The sequence below is a fragment of the Taeniopygia guttata genome, chromosome 7 (assembly GCF_048771995.1).
Source record: "Taeniopygia guttata chromosome 7, bTaeGut7.mat, whole genome shotgun sequence".
In the NCBI taxonomy this organism is placed as follows: Eukaryota; Metazoa; Chordata; class Aves; order Passeriformes; family Estrildidae; genus Taeniopygia; species Taeniopygia guttata.
The window spans coordinates 20109951-20132791 of record NC_133032.1 but is presented as its reverse complement, the minus strand read 5'-3'; the positions used below and the strand labels follow the sequence as shown (position 1 = coordinate 20132791).

At 36.0% G+C, this 22841-nt stretch overlaps 1 protein-coding gene across 1 annotated transcript; it reads right to left on the bottom strand.

Annotated features, from left to right (window-relative positions):
* Positions 1-204: 204 nt before the first annotated feature.
* Positions 205-22796, bottom strand: DNAJC10 (DnaJ heat shock protein family (Hsp40) member C10). Its single transcript, XM_002197329.7, has 23 exons — positions 22506-22796; positions 21875-22233; positions 20085-20250; positions 18310-18360; positions 16942-17024; positions 16624-16755; positions 15626-15719; positions 15330-15407; positions 14090-14133; positions 13594-13731; positions 12119-12208; positions 11271-11384; positions 10383-10497; positions 8480-8607; positions 8104-8220; positions 7235-7336; positions 6053-6208; positions 4976-5109; positions 4465-4518; positions 3944-4091; positions 3380-3499; positions 2067-2183; positions 205-1796 (listed from the first exon to the last, which is right to left on the bottom strand). Exons 2-23 carry the CDS (start codon positions 22073-22075, stop codon positions 1785-1787), a joined length of 2394 nt encoding a protein of 797 aa, XP_002197365.4. The 5' UTR covers positions 22076-22233; positions 22506-22796; the 3' UTR covers positions 205-1784.
* Positions 22797-22841: the final 45 nt, after the last annotated feature.

Genomic DNA, 22841 nt, shown 5'->3' with positions numbered 1-22841 from the left:
TTTATTACCCGATCCGTTTCCCCCGCAACTTGCTTATTGAAAACTCTCAGAGAGGGCAGCATGCAAAAAGTCCATGGGAACTTGGAAAATCTTAGAAACCTCCATCATCTAGTTCGGAAGATTATTTTCCCCCACCCATACACATCCATTTGGTCTCTCAGAAATTTAAAAATTTGAATACAAAGAGAATGTCTTGATAGAGAATTGTATCTTCAAAATGAACTTTATTGATATTTAAACTAAATCCTATTCCCCACAGCCTAAATATGTTTCAAAACTTTTCCTAGACCTCATTTTCCAAGAGGAGCATAGAAGGTGGGAACTGCAGCTACAGTGATATGCAAAACCTGACCAAAACAGTTTGTTTTAATTTTTGATTGTGATTGAGTTTGAAGTTAAATTTGGATGTAGGAAGGTCTATTAAAAAATAGATGCAATAGTACCTTCATTCTTAGAATAATATGCTGCAAAAATAAAAAATCAATAGAGGCAACCCTGAGAATAGGAGAAAAAAAAAAAAACAGTTGAATGTCTCAACTACTTGTATCTCTTCACCTCTTGCTGCCTTCTTAATGAAATAAGTTACTTGTCAATGACAATGTATTTACAAATTTGTAATACTCATAATATACTGACCAGTCATGCTAGGTCTAAATACATAGAGAGCAGGGAGGAAATTTCATCTGTCAAGTGCTAGGGAGGATTTTATTGAAATTGTGAAACAGTTGTTTGCAGACATTTCATCATCTGCTTTAATTTTTCTTGCCTATGGAGAAGCTCTGAAAAATATTACTGTTTAGAGTAGGAATTCTAGTAAGAAGTATGAGGAGACATTGCAGTGTACAGTGTTCATTATTAAATTAAAGAAGGCACTTGCTCTTCTGCTTGCCTGAAGGCTTATATAAAAACAAACAAAAATAAACCACCTAAAAATATTTCTGCAGGGAAAGGGAAAGTGGTAATGCCAAAAGAGGTTAAATATGTCCACAGAATACATTCATATTTAAAAAGAAAATGATAAAAATGATGATCTAATGACGTAACCAGATGCTTCTATTGCATAATTTCAACTTTGAAAGTTAATACCACATTTGAATTATTTTATTTTTTCTTTCTTCCTTAAAAAAAAAGAATAAACACAATCCCAAAACTAAACCAAGCAACTAAGGAAGCTCTTCAAAGTTCTGTTCATCCAGGCAGCATCACCACTGCCACAACAGAGTAATCCACTTGAGAGCAAGAGCAATTTAATTCAATAAACATATCCTCCTACCAGCTCTTGATTTTATTTCTTAACCATTGACTAGACAATAATGCAACCCCAAAGCAGAATAATCATCAGGTACAACTGTTTGTCTTTCAAATAGACAATCCGTCATTATGTTCTGCATTGCAGAGTGCTTTGAGTGCATATTCAGCCACAGGCTGAGTGCCACATTCAAAAAGCATTTGAGAAGAGACAGAAAAAAATATAAGGAACTAGTAAATGGGTAGGCAAAAGTGATAGAGTCCACATTTCTGGTCAACTCCAGTGTTTGGCCAGGAAGAAGGTAGCTGGTATATCAGAAGAGGGACATGCAGAAACATTGCCTCCACCAAAACCAAAATGTTTTCATCTCCCCACTGTTTAACAGAACTCATACAGTTGTGTATGCCTGTGAACTCAAATTTGTTTTCATGTGTCTCATCCTGTCACCAATGTCACTATCCTTATATTTTCCATGTGGTGTCTTCTATCTTCACAGCTTCAGAATATTTTGAATTGTATCTACCTTCAGTACCAGTTAGAGTTCATCCTAGTGACAAGAAAAACAACAATGGCATTTCTCTGAAGCTACAAACAAAAATATGTTTTCATATGATTTTAAAGTTTTCAGTAGCACTAATTTTTCAACTGGACGAACATTTCTTAAGTAGCTGTGTGTTAATATCTTCTTAAGTTTACCCAATCTTGCCTCTGTAATTTGCATTTAATACTATTGATAAAGAACCAATACTAACATAATTTTAAACAGCTATTATTTACAGCAAGTCTTTTGAAAAGGCTCCACATTAAGTGTTCTTACCTTACTTCTAGATTTTTTCCTTTTTCCTTTGTTTTCCATTGCTTCTAATTTTTCATTCAAAAGGTCAGCTATACCTTTTGCATCTCTGCTGTCTATGTATTCCCCAAGAACACTTTTCTTAAAAGAAAATAAAAATAGAGCATGGATAATATGTTTGACATATTTTGTTGTTCAGACAAAATTCAAGAGGAAAGCAGGGCAGAATACAATGGCCTTGGTAGTTTAATTTATGATTCATGGATGTATTTTTGTCTCTACTTAAACAATGCTAATCTGCATTGTACAAAGAACCACTCTCAGCTGCTGCTTTTCAGAACAACACTAATTTTGTCCTGATCATTAAAGATAGCTGAAATAGTTACAATTTGCTCACATTTATTGAGGCGAGTGTTTAAGCTAGACAGCTATTACAAAGTCTGCCACATTGTAATCTGTGTGAAATCTATCACTGTGGGTAGCTACTTTGAAGACCTAGAAAGTCTTTACCCTTCACCACAGAAAATCTCATGGAATTTGGTGGGATGATTCGATGAAAGGTTTCTAGAACTTCCCTTTAAGTGAACTTCACTTTAAATTAATTAAAAATTTACTTAAAAGAAGGAAAGTTAAGCCAATTCTCTATCAGATACCATTGAATACTTTTTCTTCAGCATTAATACACTTAAAAAGGTCACTATAATATTTCTGAAATTTATTAGTGTTACAAGAATAAAGGCAATTCCCTATAACTAACTGAATACTCTTTTTGTATTTTTAATTTATAACATTACTCTGTTAGTAGGAAATGTTGATCTGAAAGAGTCCCACTGATAATTGAAATAGTTTGATAAGGTTTTTTTTTTGAGACAACATAACCATATCTTTTTCATTAATTATCTGTCTTACAATACATTACATGTCAAAATTGGTCTTTCAATATAATAACAACATTTAATTATATTTCTCATGAGCCAAAATGAAGTTGTCCATATTTCATTTAGAGAGATACTGTCTACTTTTGGGTAGTTGGTGATGGAATTGGTAAAGGTTGAAAAACATTTTGTCACCCAAGGCCTTTGAAATTAATCCCAAATTCTGCTTAAGCCTGCATTTTAATTACTGTTAGAATTCTATTTCTATTTAGTTCTATTAATCTGCAGTTTATTATCATTGCATCACTGTCCTACCGTTTTAAGTATTACTGAAACTAATTATTTGGAGACACAGTAATATATAAACAATTCACTTTAATAAGTTATAGAAGTATTCTCTTTAGTTTTAAGGTGAAATGAAATACATTTACTAACAATATCTGGTCACCACTAGCAATTTACCTTTGTTCCTTGGTAGGGGTAAAACTTAACAGTAGGATAGGCTCTGATATCAGCAGTCTGACAGGTCTGACCATATGCCTGACAGTCTACTTTTCCAGCTTTTACTTTTCCTTTAACAGCCTGAAAAGAAATGTTTATTAGAAACGAACTACAAGTTTCCATGGGTGAGTATAAGCAGGTAAGTGGAATAAACCAGCAGTGTAGCTAAAAGTAAAAAAAGTGTTGCTCAAATCTTCTAAGTATTTCAGAGTAGTTGCTTGCATGTCTGTGTATTCAGAGAGCACTTGTACTTGAATTCAGGGCAAAGCACAAAAGCACACCACAGCTCCAAAGACCACTCCATCAAAAGCTGAAATCTGTTCTCAAAAGAGGGTCTCTGTGTGTCTGTCTGTGCAAGAGACAATGCCCACTGTCTAGTGGGACCCAGAAGTGTGCATCATTCCATGAGTAGGAGGCTCATGGAAGTATTGTGGTTTTTGGATGACTACTAAGAAATAAAGTGCTGATGAGTAAGATTTTAACCATTACAATTATAACAAGCATTCAATACATCTAAAAACATACCCTTGCAAGCATCTCAAATTCAGGAGCAAAATTTTGGCAAGGTCCACACCAAGGAGCATAGAAATCAATGACCCAGTGATCTTTCCCATTCAGAACTTTTTCTGTGAAACTATGAGGAGTGAGGTCTACAGACACCTGTGGTAAATATCTGTGTAAAGGAAGAGTAACAGTTGTAATACATCTAAAACTTTAAACAATATCCAAATTCCATTTAAGAAAAGCTTCTGAAATGAAGAACATAAATAGTCTGGAAATCCCTATTTCACACTTTGTACTATAGGAGAATAACTTCTTAAATGTGGTAAACAAAATAATATGGTCTTCAGGAGATGGGTGGACAGCAAGGAGTATGCTATTTCTCCAAATTTTAAAAGTAGTAAGTGAAAAGATGCAGAAACTTGAACATCTTAAATTAAGCAATACATATACCCAAGTGTTTCTAGTTCTTGATTTACATAGTATTTAAATATGTATTTATCCTAGCAAGCAGCTTGTGAACAAAGTTGAGTGCAGTAACTTACCCCAATGCCCAGCCTCTGAGTGAATAGGCATCTCTGTGCCATCCATTGTAGCTACTATAAAAATGATAAAGAGAAAACAAAAAGCCAGTTGCACAGTAGTTTGAATTATTCTGGGAAAAAATCCTTACAAACAACCCACTCTAAAGAGTGGTGATAATCAAATGAAGAATGTAAATGCATATGTTTTAGCATATATTTTTACCCTGCTTTCAAATCTGAATAAATGAAAAGTCTCACAGATAGAATTAAAACCTACAAAATTAAGGACTAGAAGACCAAGACAAGAAAGAAGAAATAAAAATTAAGATTCCTTTGTCATTTGAAATTACTGAAGTGAAATGGCAAAATAAAAGTAGTAGTTTGAAGTAACAAAGCCAAGGGTATACACTACAGTAATATCCTAACAGCCTATTACAATAGCTGTTGATAAACCTCTTCTACACAACAGAAGAGGTGTATTTGTCTTTTTTCACATCATGGAATGTTTCCCAGACTGAAGCAATGTACTTACTAATATTGATAAGCTGTGTTTGATTTTTGAGGAAAGAGTCTGATTTCAGGATAGCCCCGAACACTTTCTTGGTGACAGAAAGAATAATATTTTTGACAATCCACACTGCCTACACTGATTAATCCATTTAACATCTGAAAAAGAAAGAAGAAAACCTACCATCAAATATGTTAACCAATACTATTAGTTTCAATAATACTTCAGAATTTAAGTCTTAATAACTTAGTTGAAGGAAAAATCTCAACAAAACAGACCAAGATTATCACAAGGCTTTCTTCTTCCCTGTAAACAGATTACTTATATCAGAGCCAGCTACCCATGTGCATTCCCTTCATGCACACATTTAGTATAAGCTGCAGGCACAGGGCTCACAAGGCACCTACCTTACCTCAAAGGCACCCAGAAGTGGGATTAATTAGTGCAAAGAATGCCCTGTTCCTGTGTGCCGTGCCCCATCACAGCTCAGTAATTGTGCCAATCCTGGTGCAGTGCAGATGTGCTGGCAGTGTCACAGTGTGCCTGTGTCCTGAACACACTCTGTTTGTTGCCAAGGCCCAAACTACCCAGCATGGGCAGGGAAGCCGGCAATTTCTGAACGTGTCCTACAGAGCTACTAACACTTCACAGACTTCCAACAGAATAGTAAATCCTGGCTATAATTCCTAACCAAGTTCTACCCGTCTCAAAGTCACTGACTTGTTTTCAAAGCCCTTTTATTCCCCCCCCAAATTTTCTAGTTCAAATTCCTGTAAACACCTCCAGGAATGGTTGTCAGTACAGTGATATTACTTTTGCAAGTGAGAGAACACTGTAATGACCTTACACACTTGTAACCAACATGAAAAACTGGACTACAGTATCAGTGTATTGAAGCTTTTAAAAAGCAAAATAAAAACTTTGCATTAGAAACAATACAAAACTGTCAGGTAGGAATTGCCTGTTTTAGTGGCAGTATTAAGACTCTTGAATGACTCTTGAATTTTCTCAGATGACAATTCTCTTAAGAAAGTGGTTGTCCCATCTCAGCAATTTCCCAGAAGAGGAACAAAAGCATAAAAGTGTTTGAATGTCATTTACCCTGGCCATTTTCTTCCATTCTGGCATTAAAGCCTGACAAGGTCCACACCATGGAGCATAGAAATCCACCATCCAGATCTCCTCTCGTTTTCTTCTCTGAACCAATTCAGCAAACGTCTCTGGTGTTAGGGAGACCACCGATGGATTCCTAAGATCCTAAATAAAGACAGCTCATGGACATAACTCATTGCACAGCATATCCCCCATTCTAGGGCCATCATGTACAAACAGACTGTGCCACATTTTGAGAATGTTCTGTGAAATTTTCTTGCTGTTCTGGCAGGGAAGACTCCACACCACTGAAAGGCATGGAAGCACCAAAAGACATTCCTTCAACCCAAAAATCATATGCCTAATTTGTTGACAAAAACTGTCAAAAAAGTACACCCAGATTCCAAAAGGGAGGTTTTCTGCCTTTTCTCAATAAAATAAGCAGAACAACCAAGAAATCCAGCTCACCTGGCAGAAACAGGTGTTATTAAACTCAGCCATGCTATTTAAGTTGGAAAGCAGAAGAATACATATAGTGCACTGTGGGCCTCTGGCTGCCAACTGAAAGACTAATATCCACCTGCATGTGTTTCTGCCTGTGTTCTTGTAGCTGCTTTTTCTGACCTACCTGGAGAGAAATGCTGCTTCTAAAAGTGAAAAAGAGCCTGTGGATATAACAGTGAACCTGAATGCTGAAGCCAAGCTGGGTGCCAGAACTCAAATATCAACAGTGATCAATATAGGTAATTTGTAGTTCTGTGAGTTGAGGAAGTTCAAGGACAGCTGAAAAGTGTGGACAGCAGCAATCTCATTGACGAAAATGTGAACACCCTCCTATACCAAGGTGTGTACGTAAAGCCTTTCCACCTTAAAATTTGGAACTGATGTAATATTAGTTCCTTTATCTTCTCCGTAAGACAGAAATTATTACTATTATTTTACAGATTGGAAGGGATCTTTGTTTGCTAATGATCTCAAAGAAATTATGTGACAGAGTAGGGAAATAAATCCATTAGTTGTCAAGTCTCTGACTGACAGTTGCTGGATCACTTTTCTTGCTCAAAGTTTTTTCACCTTTATTTTCCTTGTCTAATTAAAAATAATTAAAATCTTATAATCTTCCAACTAAAGAACATACTTGTGTATGAACTGCATAGAATAAGACTGCAACCAACATTATCATTTACATACCTCTATAAACTCCAAGATCTGCTCAGCAGAGTGATGTCCTTCATACTCATGAACATCAGACTGATTGAACACAACTGTTGTTGGGTAAGCTCGAATGTTATGCTGATAAAACAGACAATAACAAATTGCATATAATGATTAAAGCTCTTGGACTTGCCTCTAACTGTCACTGGTATTGGTGGCTCAAGCTGCTCATCTGTTCAGTTTGTACAGTACAAGTACTCAGGCTTACACGCAGGTGAGAATCTGACACCATAACAAATCAGTAGAGAGAAGATGCCAGTTGTATTCAGAGATGGTATAGTGTATTCTCAATTTGAAAACCAGCCAGTAATTCTTTTGCCATGCTCCACAAATACAGGGATTAATCCACGGGCCTCCTAAACCTTAGCTTTAAAACTATTCCCAGTTCTCAGACGGAATGTTTGTACTGTATGAATAACTATTGTTTATCATTGAACAGTTGAATCCTGTCATTTGAATTCCTCAGTGGGTAAACACATCTAAATAAAACTTGACAAAGTTTGTCCTTTTCTGCTCATTTTCCATGCATTTTCAGACATTAACCCCAGCCCCTAGAATTATTAAATTCTGAGACTTCTGAAGTCTTCCAGTAACACTATGAAATTAGAATAAAATCTGACCTGTATTCTGCATAAATAACATCTGTAGTGGTTATATAGTTCACTTCTTTGAAAAAAATGATGATACAAGTGCATGTTCAGTTTACTGCCCTTTAGGAAAGTAATGTTAAAGAACAAACATACAAACATTGTCTGCCCATATCCTCCTACCCCCAGTTCAAAGAAAATAATATTGTTTGAAAGGATTACATCTGTATGTCTTTATTTTTAGTTCCCGTAGCTTACCATGTTGCAAAGGCCTTCATGGACAGTACAGTCTAGTGTTCCAAATTTAAGCTGACCATAAAGATGTTTAGATGCTTTTCTTAGCTCTGGTAACAGAGCTCGACAAGGAGGACACCACTAGAAGACAAAATGCAAGTAAGTGAAATTGCTTTTCCCACAGGTAGCTCTCAGGAGAATATTTGAGATTAATAATCCACTGCTTTGACAAGAGTCCACTAAATACAAAGCCAGTTAGGAACTAGAGCTGCCAGGGAATGAGAAATTAGAACATCCTCTCATGATGCTGAAGGGCACTTTCAAGTTACTCCTTTGTACCTTGTTACATAGTTACAGAACAGATTTTAGAAGAAGGAATATGTAGTTATTAAATATTTACCGGTGCAAAGAAATCCACAAGCCATGGTTCCTTATCTTTGTCAGGAAAATTCTGAGGTCCCAGTGTGATGACATGGGAGTTCACACTTTCTTTGGCAAATGCAACAATGTCATATAAGATCTTCTTTCCTTCAAAGAACAATGTAGAAACGAAATTCGATTTTTACCCATGAGAAGTGTAATTAAAAAATTCCTTGAAAGCAATAGAGTCTCTCAGATCCCTTGTGTAATCTTTAAACACAGCCTGCTTAAATAAATTTAGCAGGGACTGACTTGCTTTTCCTTAGGAGGACAATGTTAAACTGTCCAAACCTACAGAGGCAGGACATACTGTAGCTGATAGTTGGTATGTGGCTAAATATTAAACCGGACAGTTACCCAATGTTAGCCAAATAAATGCTTTATCCAAGATAAAATGTTTTTTTTGTCAAACAAAATGATGAAATCTTTTGTGACTTGTGACAGGATTATTGGTCATTTTACCACCTTACTTGTGTTGGAATTAAAAAGTACAATTCTAGATACACTTAACTTAGCAAAGGGATTGACAAGGTAAAAATTTCAAGCAAAATGAATTATATTGATAAATCACAGCTTTAGGTGTAACAAATTCCTGCTCACACAGCTCCATTGGGCAAAGATCCAGTCTCTTTATAACCTTTGTATAAGTATTTTTCAGCAGAAATGAGTTTGTCTGAGAATCAGATTTGATTAACCTGAAATTCTTAAGTTACTGCACAATGACTTACCAAGATTTATTACTGTTCTTAGATTTTAAACTGCTGAAGCCCTTCAACATAGCATATAAAAAAGCCTGATTCTTTTGAGGATTATTTTCTCATAAAGACTGGAGTGAGATGGCTATTTGTAAATGTTCTACATGCCATCTATTTTCTAAATAGAAAACCAAACCATTCATAAAAAAAAAAAAAAAAAAACAAACCTCTGTATGCACTGAAGTTCAATGTACTTCTCTTCCACTGTAATCCACATCATTATAAAAATGCTGCATGGATGTGACCTCTCCTTCCCATCTCTGCAGCAATGTAAATTACAGGAAGTATATAAGGCTTTTCCTCATATACCTATCATTAGATGTGTGGGATCATCTCTTCCCCCTTGATAAGTCTAATCTTTTCTAAACAGTGAAAAACTTTACACTTTTCCTGTTTATAACAGCACTGAGGTTCTGACTGAATCCTAGCAGGTTGTTTCTAGTACCTCAGAGGCTGAAAGATGAGAACATCTTGCAGAACTGCTTTGTGCCACATACTGGATACAAGCTACACCTGTTCCTGCAAGCTACAGTTTAGCTTCAGGGTCTCTTCTCCTTTAACCAGCATTTCTGATTCTTTTCAGCAATAAACAGGAACATAGTCCCAGCCTTTCCTGAAAGGAAACTGTGATGTTGAAAATGAAAGTAAGTGGTAAAAGTCTCAATATCTTGGACAGAAGTTAACAAAGCATGGAATTGGTTTTAGTGCAGTGATACATGAAACCAAATCCAAGTTTGTCAAACTGGCTGCACTGTGTAAGCAGCATGTTAAGCCTCTCTGAAGGGTGTGTCCTACAACGTCCTTTGCTTATCCTATCCAAAGAGAAGCTGTCCTGATTAGCTTCAGAGATTTCATTTGTATGTCATTATGTAAATGATGTTGAAACAGACTGCAAAGAAAAAAGACATCCCTCAGCATCTAATGACTGCTTACTCAGGAAAAATAGAAAAAAGAAAACCAAAGGAAATTATACATAGTTTGTGTAAGGCTACATTATGATCAGAGGAAAGACAGCAAATAGTAAAGCTACAAAACTATTCTTTGGAGAAAAAAGAATGTGGTTTGCCAAAGATTTTGTTATCTCAAAGGGATTAGATCATGAATTAGACTTGCCAAAGTTTCCCTTACCATGATGAATTTCATAATCTCCAGTTCCTTTTCCTTTGAAGACTGCTAAACAAGGCTGATAAACATACAGTTTGTTGCAGATGGTTGGTGAGGAAAGACAGTCGAACTTCCCAACCTATATTTAACAGGCAATGCCATTTTAATTAAGTCAGCCTAATTTATATCAATTAATATATTTTGAAAGGGACTAAAAGTTAGAAAAAAAGGTATAAATATGAAAAACTGATAGCCTTTTTTATAAACAACAGAGATACTAAGAAAAATTGATGTTCAAGGAACATAATTATGATTCCTTGCCAATTTTAAATTTAAAGGCCAATTCTTTAAGTTTTTATTTGGAATAAAAGCTTAAAGAATTCTCTTTTTCCCCCCTCCAAATCTAACAGCAAGGAAGCAAGAAGATACCTAAAATAAATGCAACATTAAAATTCTTTTAGTCAAAGCAACAATTTAAAAAAATACACACTTTATGGAATAATACAATCTGTAGGCCTTTAGTGCAAAGTTTTAACTTGGTTTCTTTTCATTAAGTAAATAATCAACATGATCACAGGGTTTTCTGAATAATTAAAATATAGTTCTACATTTACAAATTTGATGTTGGAATGTTAATTTATAATTATTAACTGAATGGGATCTGCAGCAATGTTTCCAATGACAGAGCAGATTTAAAAGATAATCTCTCTCTACTTTTAAATTATTCAAAATGTACAGGAAATTTAAGTGATTCCTTTAAATAAAAAGCTTTACTGCAGATCTAATATATGATAGTGTATCTCTTCCAGTACCAGATGTGCCATGTGGTGGTAACAGCTAATAAAAATACAAACCATGACCTGATCTTAGAATGTAAACAGCATTTAACATTAAATGAGTGAGCACTCTTACCTGAATATGCTCATCTTTCAGTAGGAATTTAAGTTTCTTAAATTCCTGCACATTTGATTTATCCCCCTCCCCAAACTGGAAGAAAAGCAGCCACCGGTGATGAGCCAGGCGGTCCTTTAAACCACAGGAAAAAACAAACCAACAGAACCACAAACAATTAATCCCAACTACAACAAGGTGTAAAATTCTTTAGTGCTTTATAAAGGCAAATGTCCAGTTATTCATCTCCAAAAGACCTCCACTAAACAAATTCTTTCATGTAGTCCTTCCACTAAACTTCCTTTTACTGCATCATAATCAAGTGGAAAAAAATCTGACAGCAAGCTGGCTACAAGCTGCACTCTAATGTTGTTGTTTCTGTGTGGATTTCCTGTTGTAAATTATGATGCTGTGTGCAACTACAAGTGTGGAAAGAGGTTTATTTTCAGTTTTTTCTCCAAGCATGAGTCACTTTTGAGACTTCATTTCAGTTCATACATAAATTATCATGGATTGGCAAGTATTTTCTTTTTCTTTTCTAAATTACCAAACAAAACACACTTAAACCAAAATTCTCTATAGTGTAGTTGATTCAAAAAGTAACTAGAAAATTGCAGCTGCAGAGTGAGTTGCAATGGCAATTTCTTTGATTTCCTATACTCCCTTAAAATCTCCTCCCCTTACTTTTGTTATTTTGCTAAACAAGAGAAGTAAATGTAGACAAACAGCATTAAGTTTTTTTAGGTACAGCTAAAAAGTAATATTTAGTTAAATACTAAGTTGTTGTGTCAACAGGATTTGAGAAACACAGAAAATAACAATAAAAATATATTATTTGAAGAAATCTTAGCATATTTTAAAACATTTACCTCTAATGATGTGGCAGAGATGATTTCAAAGTCTGGGAGATGCTGCATTACTTCCTGATATATTTCTCTGGCATCCAAGGAGTTAAGAAACTAGGATGGAAAGTTAACTGTCTTTATTACAAGGAATTACAAACTTCAACCTGATTACTACTCAGTGTCAGGGAACTTATTCTGATTTGTTCCCTTCATACATATGGAGAATGATATTAATATTTTATTTTATCAACTTCTTTTTTATATGTAATTGTATTTTATATAATTTATAAATTATACATGTATAATTTTACATGTATAATTTTATACATGTAAACATCACTCTCAGAATACTGCTTTTCAGCTCACTTGCCTACCATATTCAACTCAAGAAATTGTATTTTGTCAAGACAGGGACTAAAGAGTATGAAATTCAAATTTCACACCAAACCAAACAATCAAGTTTACAAGATTTCCAATTTAGTTTTACAGCCTTCCTTAATTGAACTGTAGATATTTAGGTTTCCTCAACTTGTAAAATTTTGCAAGTAATATGAATCAGTTACTGAGTTGGTAAGTTAAAAGGTTTAAAGTAGGTAGGTTGCAATTTATTTTCCTCCTTTTAAAAATATAGGTAACAGTAGTGACAATAAAGGAACAAGTCGTGCTTCAAACAGAAATGTCTCCCATCAATTAGGGAAGTTAAAACTACCATACAAATGTAGGCTACAATTTTAGAATAGAACTGAGCAGTAAAATTTGTACTGACAGACACCGTAGGAGTACTTTTATCACACATGTCAGGGTAGCATTTCTCAAACTTGTAATACCTGGGGTATATTATTTCTGGAATAAAAAATCAGGGGCACATCAAAGATCATAGAATCATTTAGGGTGGAAAAGACCATTGAGATAATTGAGCCCAAGCTGTAACCAGCTGCCAAGTTCACTACTCTAAACCATGTCCCCAAGTGCAATGTCTACACGTGTCTTTTAATTACCCCAGGGGATACTGACTCAACCACATCCCTCCGGGCAGTTCCAGTGCCTCAAAACCCTTCTGCTGAAGAAAGATTTGCTGATATTCAATCTAAACCTCCCTAGCTTGAGACCGTTTCCTCTTGTCCCATCAGTTTTTACTTGGGAGAAGAGACTCCCAGGCTTGCCCAGGACAGCTGGGCAGCAGCGTTAGATGCAGCTCTTGGGCCAGCCACAGAGCACTTCCCAGCCCTGACCTCCCAGAGCTGCTCAGGGAGGCTCCTGGGGAGGCAGCCAGGCAGAGTCACAGGCTGTGTTCACTCCCCCTGCAAACTGGAATCACCTCCAGCATCACTGCCTGAGCAGACACAGGGATATGAACTCATGCAGAGCATACCAGCTTAGAAGAGAAAAGGAGAAAGCATCTTTTCAGTTGTGTATCATCAGTCTGGAAATGATTTATACATTCCTTTAGCATGGTTATCACTTTGTTTATCTAAATAGACAATGAAAGCAAGTCATACCAAAACACCTCCTTTCTCTTTGTTATTAATGGTGGCTCCAGGTGGAAAGTATGCAGTAGTACTAGATGAGACATCTAAATTATCACAAAGCTCACCCTGGGTGCCACAGTCCATCCAGCCCACATTAACAAGACCTTCCTGTAATTAGGAAAAAACACAACACAAAACAAATCCAAAGAAAAGTATTTTTAAATTTCAGGTGCAGAAATACTTTTGAAAATCCCAATACAGGCAATTATAAATAATACTTAGAAAATGAAAATAAACAATACTCTAATTTATTACATAATATTAATCCTTATTTTATAAAATTCTTTAAAAAGTTTGTTATTTCAAAAACTACTCAGGCAAAGTATTTAATTCTTCTAAAAGTTAACACGTGTTACCTTAGTTCTACTAAACTCAGTGAGAGTTTTAGTTACAATTTGATGCTTTCACTTCTGTTATTTTGTTTTAAATGTAACAGGTAATGCTTTCAAAGTGAAACACTGCTTACCAACATGCCAGCTAGCTTAAGGCGGGTTTGGTAACTCAAGCAATCTGCAAAACAAACATTTTTTATTTACAAATATAAAATTTCACCTTATTAATGCACTAAACCTACTCTTGCTTAGAACTGCCCCTTTTTTTCCCCTGAAAACATGACCATTTCTAATGGCATGCTTCTTGGCTGTTCATCCAGTATTCCTGAAGTTGTGATATTTAATAATCGGCACTTAATGACTGTCTACTCCAAGTTAAAAGACCCCCACAAATAACATTCTCTTGCTTCATCAACACAGAATTCTCATTTAAACAATTTTACCATTTTCTTTACTGTAAATACTAACCTTTAAAATTTGTTAAAAAAAATCCAACTATCTATATAGAGTCTTGGAATGATATTTCAACAGAAATATCAATTTTCTGTGATATGAATAATAATTCACTACTATAAATATATCATATGCTTTAATTATCCATCCAGACTTTGAATAGCTGCCTTTGGATACAGACTTTTTTTTTTTTTTACAAAATAAGATGCATTAACTTCTCCTTAACTGAAACGAAGTTGAAAACATAATAACAAAAGGGCTGCAACTTGAAGTCAAGCTATTTACAAATGTAAATCCAAGACTAACCTCTGGTTATTCAGTTCTCAGAACAAAGGTCTCTTCATAAGGCTGAGAAATCTTTATTTATCAAAGGTGTAGTGCATTTACTTAGCTCCACCAGCTAACCAAGGTAACCTCATATATTGTATCCAGTACTGATCCCAAGAAAGCCAGGGACAAACAGCTACCAAAAACTACTCTGATGTGAAACCAGTGGTAAGAGGCAATTATTGTGTGCAAACCTAACCTAGAACTTATTCATCTGAATTTTAATATTGGTGGTTTAAGGGGAGGTACAGCCTTTCTGCTACCCAGCTATCATGAGAAGCTGGCATTTGCCTCAGCAGTACCTGTCACCTGAGCTGGAAACTGAAGGGAGAAACCTTTTCTGCCACTTCCCCTCCTCATGGGTTACACTCCAGTGCTGCTTGAATGACTCACAGGACATTACAGAAGCACAATAACATAATATTTCCATTAATGTCCCTTTTGTTGAACTGCTTTTAACAGAGAGCTTAAATGACCCACAGGCCAAACACTGTGGTGACCTAAGATGCTTTTTAGCAGCAAAAAGGGATTATGCTGCTATTAACAGAGGTCCTTTTTTTGTCACATTATTTAAAAAGTATTTAATATACCTACCCCCACGTTCTGCACAGAAGGTGATCAGCCAACCAATGCCAGATGCAAATGAAGTTTCAATAGCATTTACAAAATTTCCTAAGAGGAAACAATTTGCATCAGTTTGCGACTAGTTAAATGCGACCATGAAACAAGGTTTTATATTTGTATTAGCAAATTACATGAACTATTTTTATTCTCAAAAAGAAGACTTGGCAATAGTTGACAGATTTAGTCATATGCACAGTTTCTGCCATATTTTATATAGTAAAAACAATTTCAACAACAGTCCCACAAGCCAAACACGTGACCATTACCTGCCCATAACTCAGTGACTCTGCTTGTAACATACTGCATGGCAAAGTTCTTTAGGCTCTCTTTTGACCTGTCTCCATAATATTTCACTGGTTGCTACAGAAGACAAAGAGTAACGTTTATAAAATTAAGGAAGAGAAATAAGGCAGATAACCCCATCCCAAAACCTTCTGTGTTCTTCTAAGAGTACTAAAGCAACTGCAAGATCAGCCCCCACTACCACCCTAACTGTTCTCTCCCTCCCCTATCAGAATGTTTGAAATTTAACCTCAATTTAAATTTTGTAATGTGATTTCTTTCCAAATGCTCCAACATGAGGATAATTTAGTCTTAGAAACACCAACTCCTAACGATTGTATTTCTATTTAAATAAAAATTGCTTGCATCACTCCATTTAGCATTCAACCTCTTAAAACTTGTAATTGTCAAAATGTACCCATCTATTCGAGTGCACTTTGTACACCAACCCAGCAACACGACTTGACAAGCAGCTATAAAGAGTGACACACATCATGCAGATAGCATGGAGGGAATCTTGCAGAAGGAATTTCCAAGTTTCTTTAGGTATATGGTCATATTCTTTAAGACTCAAAACCACAGACTATGTTTTGTGGTTGAAACATCCTGTACAACACTGTAAGAGAAACTGTTCAAGGAGACTTGTCGCTTTGCTACAGCACCTCTGCTGACAGGAGCTGCCCAATCAGAAGTGATGTTGCACAGAAAAATTATTCAGAAAAACCACTGTAAAAATATATTAACATTTATTTCAAATTATATATGTATATATAGAAATTATATACATTAACAAATACAGTTTTTGATGTTAACTTTGTAAAATAATTTGACTAAGGTAAAGAAAATGTTATATATTTGTTATTAAAAGAAATAATATACTAAAAAGGAAGATCTTGATTAAAAAATCTCTATGACTGAACAAATATTAAAGAAACACTTCTCCAGATTTCATTCCAAAAACACTTGAAGTCTTATCACTCACCATTCCAGTCTTGAAAACGTACAGACTGGGGTAACTGTTAATCCCTTTAATTCGACACAGCATTCTGTTATCTCCACAGTTCACAGCTCCAATGCGTATTACTCCATCCAGCTCCTTAGCAAATTCTCTCCACTGAAAAAAAAGTCAAAAAAGAGGCTATTTTGCTCGAAAGATGTAATGAACAATGAGCTCATGTTTTATTTCTGGCATTTTGCATTGTTGTCTCTGGTTTCAGCTTCAGTGTAAAAATCTACTTTATTAAGTTTTATGCTATTAAAACCAATGAATTTGCAGAGTTCATTCACTTGGTTTACATACCGTAGGTGCTAAATCATGGCAGTGGGAGCATCGAGGAGAATAAAAATTCACAAACCACAGTTCTCCTGAGTTAACAGCAGCATCTAGATGGAGAGAAGAAAACTGTAAGTAAATCACGCATACCTGCAATGTAGTTACATCTAGGATGTACATTTTTGCTATACTGTAGTCCCCAAAAGCTGTATTAAGTATTTAATGTCAGGCACAATAACTCATGGTGTTGTAGGCAAGAGCAGAAAAATCCTATTTCAGAAGGTATCAGCACCCTGACTCTCAGCACCTGTTCGATTAATTAAGAAGTACTGTCTGCAGATTATTGTAGCTGAAATGTGTGACAGCGTAAGTCTAGTTACAAAATACAAATTCTAAAAGATTTTTACCCACTGGAATTTTCCATTTCTTTATATTACTTTATGTATTTAGTGAGTCTCACCTGGCAGTATTTTTATGAAGAAATCACGTCTAATGCAATTTAAAAATCCAAGTTAATATAATTACTAGAAAAGTCAAGGGAAACATAAATCATCTTGCTTATGAATGAAAACAGCAACAAAATATACACAAAAAGCAGTTATTAAATTACTTGGCTTTCAGCCTGTTCAATTTTCTTCTAGTGGATTTTGTAACCTTTATTCGCCTATATTAAAATATCCTCACAAAAAAGACAACTAAGGAATATGTAAACCCTGCAAATAAATTAACCAAAGCAAGACTGTGTCCTCAGGGAGATCTCAGGATCATGAGGGTCTGCTATTGGAACAATTTACTAGACTAATTCAGCATGTAGATCCAATCTTGTGCATAGGAAATCATACTCAATATGCAGATGAAAAAATCACACAAAATCCCGTATTTTTACTCTAGCCTCTCTTAGTTACAAACAACTTAGTTGCAATTTAAAAAGAAAAAAAGCCTCATTCTCATTGAAACTGTGATCTTTCCACATCTTGTTCTCCTTAGCTGTGTTTTTAGTATCTGGTATCACCTTCTGGTTTTGAACTACACACAATTGACTGGGTTTCACAGAAAAAAAATATATTAGAAAAGTTTTATCAAGTGCATTTTTATACAAGAGAAACAGCAACCATAAATAAGGAGTAACAAAATTTTAATTCAAATAATTTCCTTTTACAGACTTCACAAAATAGCTCTAAAACTTAATGTAAGCTGTTTATTGATATTGACCGATTTGCTAGCTAGTGTTTAACAGGAAGCATTAAGGGGATTTTTTTTGTTGTTTGTTTTCTCATCTGAAGATAATTTTTCAACATGTGTTTGTAAAGATAGGTAAGAAAAGCCTACCAAAAAAAGCTCAATATGTAAAAATTGTACTTTGGGTTGTCATGTTTATTTATTTAAAAAACTTACCAAATTCTCCTCTATCCAACGTTAAAATTTCAGGATCATCATCATAAATACCTATTAAAAAAACCCAACAATTGCTTTTATTTTCCCACCTTTAAAACAAACTATCATCTTATACACAACAGAAGACAGTAGATTGAAGTTGAAAGACTAAGCTGGAGAAGAGGTTTTACAAAAATGCTATTCTTGTTTAGTATAATGGACCCTGATTTTAACCTCTTGCTAGTGCACTCATTTTCATGCTACCACATCCACTATCAGAACATTCTTCTGATAATTTAGTAACCAACCACGGGGTGAGCAGAGAATTAGAACTACTGCTGTTATAGCAAGAGCATTAGGAATAACATTATCCAGATGTCAGATTAAAATCTAAGAAGCCTCAGCTCTCACTGAGAGCTTTATGTACCATCCAGATGCTTCCACACTTTCTCAGCCTCTGGTTACCTACACATTCAGATCACACAGGTATTTCCAGCCACGGGCTTTTCCACTAACAAAGTGTGTGTGAATACAGTGGAATGAAGTGGGTAAAACAAAGGTAATGAACACACAAAGCTAACCAGTCCTACCTAGGGCGTCACTACAAAACACTCCACTACTTCAACTACACAAGAAAGGCAGTGCAGAGTACCAAAAATACTATTAAAGAGCATTATATTATGCTACTACAATTGCAGATCTTTTACAGTACCTAACACGGTGAGATGTCATTTCACCTGAAGTACACAAGGATCAAATGTAAATAAATAATGAGAGAAATTAATTTCTACAAGTGACAAGGTACTTTTTATATTACTTTCCATTTATATCTCACATAATATAGTACATATGCTCACCCATACATATAGATAAAGCTTTACTTTTATATACACATATGAAATATAAAAGTAGATGTTCCCTAAATCATTGATGAATAGACATTTCAGGATACTGTTTCTCAATCAAGCACTGAAACTTCAGTTTATCTGTTAAATCTGTTTATCTGAAGAAATTTTAGGCTAATTTTCATATTTTCCTGTGATACTTGTGCCATTGGTTTATTTAATTTCAATCTGCACAGACATTAATTTCCTAGAGATTAGGACACAATATATCAAACAACACTAGAAAAAAAATGTTGCCAAGGTAGAGGTTCCTTTCAGCTGTTTCCTTCATCCCAATCCAACTATGTTCCTCAGTTCCCTGTTGTAGTTTACTTGTGTTACAGCAGCTCTGAGAATCATTAATTGCAGCCTTTCCCTACAACTACCTAAAGTTTGTTGAGACAAACATTAAGTAACTTGTCTCAAGATAATTTTAGGTATTATTCTGTTTTTTTTTTTTCAGTTTCTGCTACCTTTTTACTGATGTCTAATTGCATAAATGCATATCAAACAGGCTTGACAGTGCAAAAATTTCCTCTCAAAATCCCCCTGAAGAATACTAAACAAAGAAGATCCTCCTGCATTAAAAAAATAAAAAGAATCCTGATGAAATATTAACACTGACATTAAGTGAAAAAAATCTTTGCACTTTAAAAAATAAACAAGAAGTTAGATGACCTATAAAAAGGCAAGCAGCAGGAACAAGAGGCTAGGTAAATAGATTGCATCTTTAGATAGCCATTAACAGGGTAAATAAAATATTGGGCCAGCAGAGAGAAAGCAACAGCTACAGAGCAGACAGAAATCTGGAGAGGATACGTAAGAAACATGTGAAAAGCTCTGATATAGATCTGAATATTGCATTTCCTTGTGACTGTTTTAAACAAATCACAAACATACATCATAACTTACCAAAATCATAGCGATAAAAGTGCCAGCTCTCATAACGACCTCCCTGCTGCTGATCTTCCAGACCCTTCTCTCCATATTTATCATACTTCTTCCGTAGGTCTTCATCTTTAAGGACTTCATATGCTCTATTTATTTTCAGAAAATTTTCATGTGCATTTGGATCATTCTATTTAATGAAAACTATAATTAGTAATTAATTAATAAAACATATAGTGCATATGCTGATAAAATTATCTTTGGAAATATTTTTATATCCCTGTTAAGGATGTCAGTTGTGATGGAAGCAGACATTGCACTGTGATCTCAAACCAAACTACAGTGAAGTTTTCCTTCCCCAAAGCCTGATCTGTCCTCTTATTTCTTCCAGCCTCACTAAAGCACCAACTGAAGTACAAAGTGAACCTTACTGGCTGCAACATTCTCCAGTGAACCCTCTTTTTGCAACTCTCTCTTCAGTGGAATTTAAAAAAAAATACTCAAGAATGAAGACATACCATTTCCTCCATAATCTTTTCCCCTCCTCTAGAATCCCTACTTGACCAGCTCAAAATCTCTGCTAGAGACAGATTCATCCCTTCTGGCCTCCTCCTTTTATTTAAAAAGCATTTTTGTTCTAGGCAGCTTGGGAATTAGAAGGGTGAAAAATCTGCAGACATATTTGCAGTGTAAAAGTGGTGGGCAAAATGTGCCACACAGTCCTGCTCTTTCAAATTCTGCTTACACATTTCATTCGAAAGACACTTTTTCTTAAGATTTTTCATTTTTTTGGGGCTAGATACACAGGAAATTAATTACTTTTTCTTAAGTAATTAGACATTACTTAATATAATGTCTAACCCATTAGACAAATTATGGAATTTGACAAATTATGGAATTTGTCGAATGGGTTCATCTTCTATACATCATCTCTAAGGTTGAAAATAACCTGTTGACAAATCTTTCTTAGTATCTGCATGCTCAGAAACAACAGAATCTGACCCCAAAGGCCATTATTTTGAAAGTATCAACAGAGAAAACAAAACTTCCATTTCATACAAGTTGGCATCCCTAACTTTGATGACATCTGACTTTCTCTCTGAGCTCTGTCAGAGGCTCCACTGTAGTCAGTGAAGGCAGACCCTGAGCTGATATGAAACACTGCTGTCTTTTGGGACTCCATCCAGTTGTACATACAAAGTTCTAAAACTTTAATTTCCTGTGAATTTCTGCTTATTTCAAGTTATTTCAAGGAAAAACTGATTTCTTTGTATTTCAGAAATACAGTAGCACAGACTGGGCCATTTCAATCCTCTCTCTCCAGCTAGTCCAGTGCTCTCTGTAACCTCCACCCTTATCCCTCAGCAGTCCCAGGATGTCTGTTTTGTCCTGCTTGATACCTGGGGACTGATGTCTTAGAACAGGCTACTCTTATTTGATGTTTAGAGATTTCAGGGCAGGGACACAGCAAGTCCCCCAAAACTAAATGGAAAGAGGAAAACTCAACAGCTTACCAACAAGGTAATATGGTACACAAATAAATTTTCCCCTAGTTACAAAAAAATAAGTGAGAATTAAAGAATCTTGACTCTTGTTACTACAACAATTTAATGCAGCCCAAATTCAAGAAAACCATGTATGACCATTCTATCACTTTTTGTACATTTTCTCTGCAGAAAATCTGAGTTGAACTATATAACCAGATAGCTACTTCACAATAACAGAGATGCATTTTTGGTAAATTATAACTGCTTTTTGTTTAAACACTAAGATCCAACAAGTCAACAACTTGAACTTGTGAAAAGGTAACTTACCTGGTTTTTATCAGGGTGCAACTTTAATGCCAGCTTTTTGAATGCTTGTCGTATTTCTCTACTACTTGCTTCTTTGGAAACTCCAAGTAAACTATAGTAGTCCTGATCAGTGCACACAAGAACTATTACACATACTAAAACTAGTAATAAAGACCTTTTGAAATATCTAGTACAATCTCCTTTGGATGCTAAAAACTCCATTATGAAGCTTTTGGAAATTTCAGAGGCTCTGATTCAAACAGACTTCGGGAAGAGTCTCCAGTAAATGTGCCAACATTCAGAGATACAGCTGTATTTATGGCAGAACTCTTCAAAATGCCTGTCCTACTTCATGTCACGATTCTTGCTGAAAAGACACCCTGTAAGATGACAGAAAAAAAAAACAATTAAACACTACCTCTTCAGTAAACACAGGTTAGTAATGCACCCCACCATCAGCTTGTGCAGACTGCACCTGAGCATTTAAGTTGCCGGGTGGCTAATTATCATTGCTGAAAACCACACAAGTTGTAGACCATCTCTTAATTGTCACCTTAATTGAGGTAATCATGCACAGCTTCACGGAACGGCACCAAAAGCCACGCACCTGTACCGCATTAGAAAAGGCGGCTGTGGGAGGGCTCACACTCACCTCCGGCAGCGGCGGGGCTCATTCCGCGGAGGGGCCGGGGGCTCGGAGCCGCCCCGGGGCGGGGGCTGCCCGCTGAGGGGGCTGCGGACGCCCCTCGCACACAAAGCCGGGAGCCGCCGGGAGCCGCAGGTCGGAGCCCTGCGAGGCCCGGGCCGGGCTACGGCGGGAGGCCGGGGAGGCTCCGGGGCGGGGCGGCCGCCGCGCTCTGCCCTGCCCGGAGCGGAGCGGGGCCGGCCCCGGGCTGGGCGCTGCGGGAGCCGGCGGAGCGAGCGGGCCGGGCGCGGGGCAGGCCGGGATGGCAGCGCCTTTTCCCGGCGCGGCGGAAGGGCGGCGGGA

Bases quoted from the DNA above. Each gene is read 5' to 3' on its own strand.
- DNAJC10 (XM_002197329.7), bottom strand. From the start codon at position 22,075: ATGGAGTTTTTAGCATCCAAAGGAGATTGTACTAGATATTTCAAAAGG. The intron at 20,251-21,874 runs GTAAGTTACCTT...TTCATTAAATAG, and splicing joins TGCACCCTGATAAAAACCAG to AATGATCCAAATGCACATGA. The intron at 18,361-20,084 runs GTAAGTTATGAT...TTTTTTTAATAG, and splicing joins CTTTTATCGCTATGATTTTG to GTATTTATGATGATGATCCT.